At 40.4% G+C, this 10,000-nt stretch overlaps 1 protein-coding gene across 3 annotated transcripts in view; it reads right to left on the bottom strand.

Moving 5' to 3' along the window:
• The window catches only part of LOC143282814 (uncharacterized), a 15,357-nt gene that overhangs the window by 1,120 nt on the left and 4,237 nt on the right, over window positions 1-10,000 (bottom strand). Inside the window, exons 2-5 of one of the 3 annotated variants that reach the window (XM_076588604.1) lie at window positions 9,815-9,952; window positions 8,813-8,847; window positions 7,231-7,394; window positions 1-66 (exon numbers count right to left, since the gene is read on the bottom strand). The exon at window positions 1-66 is cut by the window's left edge and continues 1,120 nt beyond it. In XM_076588604.1, the coding sequence (XP_076444719.1) occupies window positions 1-66; window positions 7,231-7,394; window positions 8,813-8,847; window positions 9,815-9,936 (387 nt within the window). In that variant the 5' untranslated portion in view covers window positions 9,937-9,952. Of the gene's footprint in view, window positions 67-839; window positions 2,413-2,780; window positions 4,369-7,230; window positions 7,395-8,812; window positions 8,848-9,814; window positions 9,953-10,000 lie in introns of those variants that run through there. The other 2 variants (XM_076588605.1, XM_076588602.1) reach the window with 2 other exon arrangements.

The raw sequence follows: 10,000 nt of genomic DNA, 5'->3' as shown, positions 1-10,000 counted from the left end.
GATCAGTTCCATGCTCCGGTCGTCCTGGCTCACGCGATTGTCAAAGAGGCTGGGGCCATCCACCACCTAAATCAAATCAAATCAAATTATGGTGCTTAAAGCCTCGCCGACAACTAAGGCCATCTCAAGGCTATCGCCACGCCGGCATCTACTTCAACTCAAGGGTAAAAACAGTACAATAAAAACTAGTCACTGCTTCAAGCTTTCCACTCAAAAGTTCAAAAACCTTCCAGAATTTAAAACATTCAAATCAGATTTAAAATGTTATCTTCTTTCAAGAAGTCTATCAGTGTCCTCGGAGGGACATCACCGTGAAACAAAGTCTTCAGAGAATCCGCCGTGTTATGTCTGTGTCTAACGTCATGCAGATCCCAGTAGTGAAGGAGTACGTGTTTCACGGTGAGAGGCTCGTCACAGGGAATAAACCGAAGGGCCTTCTCCACATTTAACAAGTAAGAATGTGTTTTTAAAAAAATAAATAAATAAATAAAAAAAACAAGTGTGCCCTGTGCGCGGCACACACAGACTTCTGCTTTCGATTCTTCACAGCCAACGGGAGGGTCTCATCCATCACCTGGAAATAACCATGAGGGTGGCTGCCGTCTTGCTCAGTGATTATGTCATTAATGCTGGCGGCTGCACTACCAATGTTGTTGATGGTGGGGTGGGGACGGTCATGTTGGTAGCGATGATGGTGAGGAGGTGGAGGACGATGGTGGTGGTGGTGGTGGTGGTGGGTTTTAAGATGATGATGATAATGACGATGATGATGGTGATCAGGATGATGGTGGTGGTTTTTAAGGTGATGAAGATAATGACAATGACGATGATGATGATGATGATGGTGGTGGTGGTGGTGGTGGTGGTGGTTTTTAAGGTGAAGATAATGACGATGATGATGGTGGTGGCGGTGGTGACGGTGATGATGATGGTGGTGGTGGTGGTGGTTTTTAAGGTGCTGATGAGGAGGAGGAAGAGGAGGATATGATGATGATGGCTGACGACGACGACGACGACGACGTCTAAATTTGATCACGTCTCTCCTCTCCTTTATGCTATACAGTGGCTCACAGTACAAGAAAGAATTATTTACAAAGCCGTTACCCTTTGTTTCAAGTCCATTGAGGCTACTGGTCCACAGTATCTTTCTGATCTCATTCATCCTTACATACCCTCACGCCAACTCCGCTCTTCTGACACCCGCCTGTTTAGGACCTCCCCATCCCCAGCAACAAAAATCCCAATGTCACAACGTGAAGACAAGGCATTGAAATCTAAAGGAACGAGGAGAATATAAAACAGTAAATTACCAAAGACAGGAAAATCGTGTTAAAAAAATGTCAGTCACAAATATCTGTGACAGAACCCTTGTTATGGAATAAAACAACTGACTTTCTAATGATACCTACCCCGTTTATCCTACATACAGACCCACATGAATGTGAACAGCTGAAATTAACGAGGCAGGGATTCTTCATTGAAGCAATTAATCTAAACCTCTCCAAGAGCAGTTTGTCTTCTGTGATATCATTTTTGAAGCGGTTTTTCAAGTGTATTCTGCTGTGGTTTTTATGAATGTAAAAATTTCTAACTTTAAGGAAGTGGTGGCAAATCTGGACGTGCATGTTCCTGCAGAAGTCAATACTCCGCATGTAAATATATTCTAAAAGCATTCTTCATAACTTTTCCATAGTGTAAGAAAAAAATAATTAAAAAAACAATTTAAAAAAAACGATTATTCATTATCACATAGATGATTTTTTTTCCATACAAAGACTAGTATCGCGGTGAGTAGCCTGACTGCAATGACTAGTTGAAGGCAAATCATTAGGCCTGCCCGACACAACTTGAAAGAAAACGACCAGCTTAAAAGCAGCTGAGAGAAACCATGTGGCTCCGTATCTACTGTCATAATTAACAAGGCAGTGACATGATTTTTTTTTTTTTTTTTTTTTTAATTTAAGTGCACTCTAAACAGATGGACTCCAGTTCCTTTTAAGAGAACAGTTTTGTGACGCGAGTATCAGCCAGGTTTCGAATGATGCTGATGAGAGAACGGACTTGATGTCTGTCTGGAGATCTGTTGTCGAAGAAAACAAAACGCGATCCACATTCGCTCAAAACAGTCCTCAAGTTTTCACCGAAATTCTGAACAAACGCACTTGTGGTACTGTAATCGTCCATGATGTGATCCAAGTGTGTGAAGACAACTACAGCGTTATCGACGAAGTTTGTGAAGCTGTATTTGAGCTGCTGATAGGCATCAAATTCCTCCTGTGTGTAGCGTCCGGCCCGGATGACGTAGAGCAGGACGCGTGGACCTGGATACATGCCATAAAAGGCCCGAGCCGTTTGCTGCATCACTTCGTCGTGACTCAGACTGGTGTGAAACAGGCCTGGGCAGTCCATGATCTGCCGATCAAATTATGGAGACTGCAGTCAATGGAATCACCTCACACGCACGCTTTTTCCTGACAACTAGTTAGCGAATTCATTATTCTCTTGTTCCGAATCTTAATCGGTTTTGAATTGGATGAAATGACTTGCTTTTGAGTTGTTGTTCTTGTTGTGTACGATGGATGTCGGTTTACTGTTGTGTCCGTTAACAATGATGTCAGTTTGTACCGTTGGTATGCATAATAGTAATGTTTCTTTTTCAACAGAAACAAAGAATTTTTTTTTTAAAGAGTAACTGGTCCACGAGCGATTATTACTTTCTTTTTTCTTTTTTTTTTTTCTTTCTTTGTTTTCAATTCTAAGTTGATTTCTTAACAAATATGTTTCTTTATGTTAAAGGGACAATTATGTTTCATCGACCTGAAAAGACAGGGACGATTTCTAAAACCCTCTTCAAATGCGAAGACACGTAGCTGAAAATTTCCAAACTACAGCGCCGAAGAGAACCACACAGGCACCTACAATACATTTAAAAGATCTTGTCTTTTTTTTGTCTTTTTTTTAAATTTAATTTTGTTGTTTGTTCGTTTGTTTGTTTGTTTGCGCTGATACCATCACACAATATTTCAGAAAGTATACACCAAATCACAATAGACAACATAATATCCGGTTCATTTCCACGAAAGCTTCAAAGAAAGTGTTACTACGCACCAAGATAAAACAATACAATGTCACATAACTATTTGTCTTAACTGTTTAAATTTTTAACATTTTTTTAGATCAAAATATGATTAGTGAAATTTCACTTTCCTATTGCTATAGTGATATCATTATCATATTCAGAGCTTATGTCTTTTTTTTCGAGAACTGTCAAACTTAAAATACTTACTATGCATGACAATTATTTGGTTTTAAAAAAATGCAATATGAACTAGGATACCGTTAAAAATATACCCTTTATTCTCTTTCTCCAAAAAGACCACACCAACAAAAACCAAAAAGAAGCTGTTTGAATGATCAGTGCTACCTGGCCTCAAGGTGACATACATTTGTCGGCGAGGGGAAAAAAAGCTACTCTTTGTTATGCAGCTGGACAGGCAATACCATTCTAACCTAAGAAGCGACAGGCAATACCATTCTAACCTAATAAGTGTCCAGGCCACTCAAGAAATCCAACACCGTCACCAGCAAGACCAGTGTGTTAAAAGTATGTTGTGGGACCTGTGATTAGGATAAAGGCTGTAAGTCAGGCACAGCCGCAGACTGTCCTCTGGAAAATGAGAAAAATAGTGGATTTGAACCACCAGACCCATACTGTCGGCAATACAGCCGGAAAAGGAACTGCCGGTCTGCATTTTACCCAAATAATGAGTTGACGAAGTTGAAAATTTGCCTGAAAGGCCAGGAAACAATGCTAATAAATTTGTCCAATATGCCAGAACTGAGATCCTGTCGTCTTTCAAATGTGTTGTGACTACCCTGTCCAGTTGTATCCTCCAGAGTAGGTTTGCCATCTAGTCTGTCCAGCAGTTTGGACACTACCTCTTCTACAAAAGATGAAAACCCACTCTTATAGAACGTTCCACCGAGCTTTTGAACGGTGTTCATCAAAGAAACGACTTGCTTTCTGTCTTTGGATTTATTGTCGAAAAAAACGTAACGCCCTCCGCATTCGTCTAATACAACCCTTAACTTTTCATCCAGGCTTGTAATATAATCATCTTGCGTTAATTCATTTTCCGTCAACTCATCCAGGTGTGTGAAAACGACGATCATGTGATGGTTCACACGATCGAAAATCTTTTTGAGCCGCGAATATGTGTCAGACTCCTCCTGCGTGTAACGTCCAGTCTGGATGACGTAGATAAAGGCGTGAGGACCAGGCGACATAGTTCCCAAAGCACGAATGATTTCCATGGTCACTTCCTTGTTACTCAAACTGGTGTCGAACAGTCCTGGACTGTCCATAACCTGTTAATAAAATTACACGTTATGCAATGGTCATTCCCCACCCTCCCTCCGACTCTACCTCCCAACCCATTCCCCCATCATACTTTGTTATTACGTCTTTCTTTATTACGAATTAAACAGTGACTCCGTTGACATTAAGATTACATCAGAATTATTATCATTATAATGAGCATTTACGCCTAATCTTAAGAACAAGCCCTAAACGTTTACAAATAGAACACACACGTATGTATCAAAAAGGAAAGATTGAACACAAGACACCAAACATTATAAAAAGAAATTACAGTATCCCGTTGAAAGGAACTGACCACACGGGATAATATCATTAACAAGAATGTGTGTAACCTAGAGGTTTGTCCATGTAAAAGCACAAGCACATTTGCGGCAGAAACAAAAACATGCTGAGAGAGCCAGTTACTGAAACCTGTTGACTTTGATAATGATTTCGTGCGAAATGTTTGCAACAAAAACAGTTGTGCTTGCGATAATATGCAGGAGACAATTCAACCACTTTCCAATTACCAAAATAGAATAAAAGCTTTTTTTTAATGACTTACAGTACAAGAAACATATGCTTTCTAAAACCTTCAGAGCTGGAAAAGGGTTACAACAAAACAATAGCATGCCTGCACGAGCCTGAACTTCAGTGTGTGTGTGTGTGTGTGTGTGTGTGTGTGTGTGTGTGTGTGCGCGTGTGTGTGCATGTGTGTGAGGTGCACATGTGCTCCTGTGTGAATATATGTGTAGCCGAGCGCTCAGCTGGCTACGATGACTGCTTTACAGCACAAGCTGAAAGCTGAAAAATAGCAGACGATTCTCGTGGCTGATCTGCCAGTCTTCAGTGACTCGCGCATAATGTGTGATGCCTTTCAAATTGTGAAATTAAAGCCCCTTCTAAACAAATGCTCCAAGCGTTTCTTTAACTAGATCGATGTATCATTCACTGCCAGATTATGTCTGTTGTGCTCACACACAAACGCCTAAATCAGTTAGAAGCATAGCTGATTTTAGTTTAATCATTCGGCAGTGTAGATATTTTAACTGATGCTAAGTTTGTCATTTTCTTCCTTCGTCATATATAATCCTACATCTTCAATTCCATATGTGATCACTTGTCGGAAACTAAAACCACACTATCATAGTGTTTGAATGAGAACAGATCAGGCACTTATAAGATGCAAAGCTGATTTTCATTGTCCACACTAACGACAATCACATCACAACTAGCGTTGCTTGACGGCTTGACCGAAATTGAAATGTGTGTTTGTCAACACATTATGTGACTAATTATCTCTTCCATTAGATCAGCAAAACTACAAGTATCATATACTGGCAGAATTGTTGCAGTTCCAACTTTAAATCTATTCCATTTGTGTTTGCCTACGTTTAACCGATTTAACGCAGTTCGTAATTTTCAACGACGAAGTCATTTACGGTAATTAGTTTCAGGTGACTTAAATTAAGATTATAAATTCATCTCAGATATTCAAAACTTTATTTCATACTTATTAGAAAGGTAGTGTTGAGCTCTTTGCTCTGGTCAGATGAAAATGGAGAGAAAGGTCTGAGTCGTGGAGTAAGGTGACGGGAGAGAGACTGAAAGAAGAAGAAGAGAAGAAGGAAAGAAGACAGAGGAGCAGAGACATCTCCCCGTAGAACATCCACAAAGACACTTTCTAGTCTGTCAGCACCAGAAGATCCAGAAGACTGACCAGGCGCGAGGTTCTACAGACCTGTGTGAAATGGACATTCCAAACAACCTGATTCTTGGAGCCAGCTACAGTCGGCAAGGATTACTGTTGGGGCAGAACTATGTTGTGAGTGTGAATGGAAACCTGGCCAGGTGAGAGAGTAGATTATTCCGGGGTTAGAATAATAATTTGAATGTATAATGCCTTCGAAAGTCTATGTTGTGTGAAGATTTTTTTTATATCACGTGAATGAATTGATAATCATTTTTAACCAGTATATAAAATGTGTAAATGTATACTGTATCCTTGGCTTGTAAAAGAGGAATGAATGTGCAGTGATTGAATGAGTGCATAGATATGTGCTTGATTGAGAATCGAACCTAACCTGTGAGCTAACCCTGACAGCAACGACAAATTCACTTAAAACTAAATACACATTTTCCTCCAACCTGGACAGTGTGTAATATTCTGTTGTGATGATTACAAGATATTGGATAACATCAGTTACTGGTGAACACCACCTGATATGAACCACAGTTTGTAAACTGTAATTCAGCTATCATGCTTTTTCCTTTACAACTTACACTAGTAGTGCTTCATGATAACTGATTCATTTTGAGTCACTTTCACACAATATTAACTTCACCCAATCTATGTCAGTGTACTTTGACTTGAGGAAATCATCATTAGCCACTTGAACTACATTATTTAAAAGTATTAGAAATGTCATTTGCTGTCCGTGTTTAGTCTTCACACGTATGCATTATGTTATGTTGTTGCCTGTTCCAAACCAAATGATAATCTTTCCATGTTAATATGTATACACGTGCTCACTGTCCACTTGTATCTGACATGTTGTGCTTTTGACGTTTGTTTGTGTCTTTTTCAGGCACGGTCTTCTTTCTGATCTTCTTCTTTTCCTATTAACTATTGTTTAGAAAAACCCTTTTTGTGACTAGCCTCTATATGCCCCTGGCCTGAGTGAGGAGCTTTCTATCTTGTAAATCAGTTATTAAGTAATTCTTTTGTACCGCCTTTATATACCACTCAGGCACATTGATATATATATATATATATATCTATTTGATCAGCCATTGGGTCTGTCACAACTGTATAACAAATGTCATTAATATTAGAGTGGACATTGCCCACCCCACCCTCACCCCCTCACCTCCACAGTACGGCCGTCAATGACAGTCCTCTCCAACTGAGCTTTCCGGGTCACCGACGTGGACAGTCGCCCCGTCTTGAACTTCTTCTCGCCAAGAATGGTGTTCCCAGTAGAGCTCTTGCCAGAGCCTGTCTTCCCGACCAGAATGAGGCGCAGGGGTTCCTCTGTCAAACAACAATAGTTAATTTAACTCCGTTGTTTGCAAACAAAACAACATCATTTTCGGTGGGGATGTGCGTAAATCATAAGTGGACAACAATATTAAGTTTCAATTAAATAGTTGCAAAACTGACTGAGTTATGAAGATTCAAATGAGAGTGTGGATAATTTTTCACCCACGAGGTACGGCGAAGGTTATATAATGATTAACGAGAAAGCTCTTTGCGATCAGGCTACAAATTTGACAACTGGAGCTTCCGAGACCAAAAGCCCCAAATCGCACATCCCTGGCTCAGCTTCTATAGAATGTCAATACATTTTTTTCCATACTGGAGATTTTTCCGATCTCCCAGGTCAGCATATGTGCAGACCTGCTAGTGCCTGAGCCCCCTTTATGCGTATACGCAGGCAGAAGATCAAATACGCACGTAAAAGATCTTGTAATCCATGTCAGCGTTCGGTGGGTTATAGAAACAAGAACATACCGAGCATGCACATCCCCGAAAACGGAGTATGGCTGCCTACATGGCGGGGTAAATAAGTAAAACGGTCATACACGTAAAATAAATGTCACATGTTTGATTGTGTATGTATGCATGCCTGAAATCTGATTGAATGACACAGGAAACGAATGATGAGCGCCCAATGGCAGCAGTCATTCGGCTCTACCCAGATGGGCAGCCTGTTGTGTAAATGACTCCGTGTTTGTAAAGCGCTTAGAGCTTGGTCTCCGACCGAGGATAGGCGCTATATAAGTATCCGTATCAATCAATCAATCAAAAGGTGTAAACCAGGCGTTTGCGAGGGCAAGAACATACCAGTGTTGTCATTAGATACATTGTCTTTGAAAAGACACTTTAGAAGTTTCAGTTCTTGCTACATCTGTACAGTGCTGCTGATGGTACAGCAGACCGTATTAATAATTTACGAACTGTAGCCTTTAGGAACATAATGTCATGGTTCTTCTTTAATGAGGTTGTGAGTTGACACTGATTACTTAATCCTAACAACAACAACAATGATAAAAAATAAGCACCATCATCTTCATAATAATCATAGATAATCCTGAGGAGGAGGATAATTACGCAGACAACGATGCTGACGATGATGATGATGACGATAACAGCACACGTGCATTGGTATAGCTGAAGGAGTAGGCTACCTTGAATTTCACAGAAATCTTTAAAAATATTTAGAAGAAGAAGAAAGGAAAGCATGAAAAATTAATGTCATTCGAGCAGAAAGACTGACTGACACACAGAGAAGCACACAGCCACTCATTCAAAATAGAAAGAAAGGATGGAAGGAAAAAAGGGAAAGATGATTTTTTTTTAAAAGAAAGAGAACATTTTAAAACAACAACATCAAAGAAAAAGAATAACTTCTGACAGAGGCAGATAGACAGACAAACATAAAAAAGTACCCGATTCCATATTCCTTGAGTCACAGTCCTCTTTTCTGAAAGAAGAAAAAAAAAAGGATGACCAAATTATCATCGTATGTTTGAATACGTGTGTGTGTGTGTGTGTGTGAATGCTAAGTTTGTTACAATACAAAATGAAAGCACAACCTCTCTCTCTCTCTCTCTCCATTTATCTATCTATCTATCTATCTTTCATGAAAGAGTGCGTGCTCACACACACACACACCACCACCACCAACACCACTACCACACCACATTACACGCACGTGCACACGTATGTGCGGTATATATATATATATATATATATATATATATATATATATATACACACATATATATACACACATATATATATATATGTGTGTGTGTGTGTGTGTGTGTGTGTGTGTGTGATAGTCAGTCGTGTCCAACTACGACCATCAGAACAGCAGAAGAGGCTACTGCTGTCCCGACCATCTGGGGCAGGGCTATAATTTGATGAAAGTGGAGGGTGTCTTGCCCAAGTTACATCCCCATTCTCTCGGCCAAGAGGTTTTTAGAACAGTCGGCGTTGGGATGGTTCCTAAAGGCCAACTAGCCCGCAAAGCTGCAGCACTAAGAACCACTGCAACTTTGCCTCCTGGTCTGAGACTCATAGTCATTCACAAAAGACTAAGCTGTAAATTATATATATATATATACACACACACAGAGTGAGAGAGAGAGAGAGGGGGGGGGGGGTGGAGGCAGGCAAACAGACAGATCGATCGAGAGAAACAGAGTATGAAGAAAAGAGAGACTGTGAAAAGAGGTGGTTTGTTTCTTGTTGTTGCCGTTTCTTGTTGTTGCTGTTGTGTGTGTGTGTGTGTGTGCGCGCGCGCGCGTGCGTGTGTGTGTGTGCATATGTGTGTGCGTATGTGTGTGTGTGTGTGTGTGTGTGTGTGTGTGCGTGCGTGCGTGTCTGTGTCTGTGCTGCGTGTGCGTGTGAAAGATTTTTCTTTGATAAGAGACAACACAGCTTACCGATCCTTGTGGCAAACTTGTTCTCCATGGACGGGGGAAACAACCACGACCAAAACCAACACCAGCAACGTGAATATGGCGTGATACAATATGGCGTGATACACTTCCATTCGTGCGCCCATCTTGCCAAGTCTATAACTGAAAATCAGTGAAACGAAGACCACTGATAATTTTTTTTAAAGATAA

The sequence above is a fragment of the Babylonia areolata genome, chromosome 6, assembly GCF_041734735.1.
Source record: "Babylonia areolata isolate BAREFJ2019XMU chromosome 6, ASM4173473v1, whole genome shotgun sequence".
In the NCBI taxonomy this organism is placed as follows: Eukaryota; Metazoa; Mollusca; class Gastropoda; order Neogastropoda; family Buccinidae; genus Babylonia; species Babylonia areolata.
The sequence above is the reverse complement of the archived record's forward strand: the minus strand, read 5'-3'. Positions and strand labels throughout refer to the sequence as shown.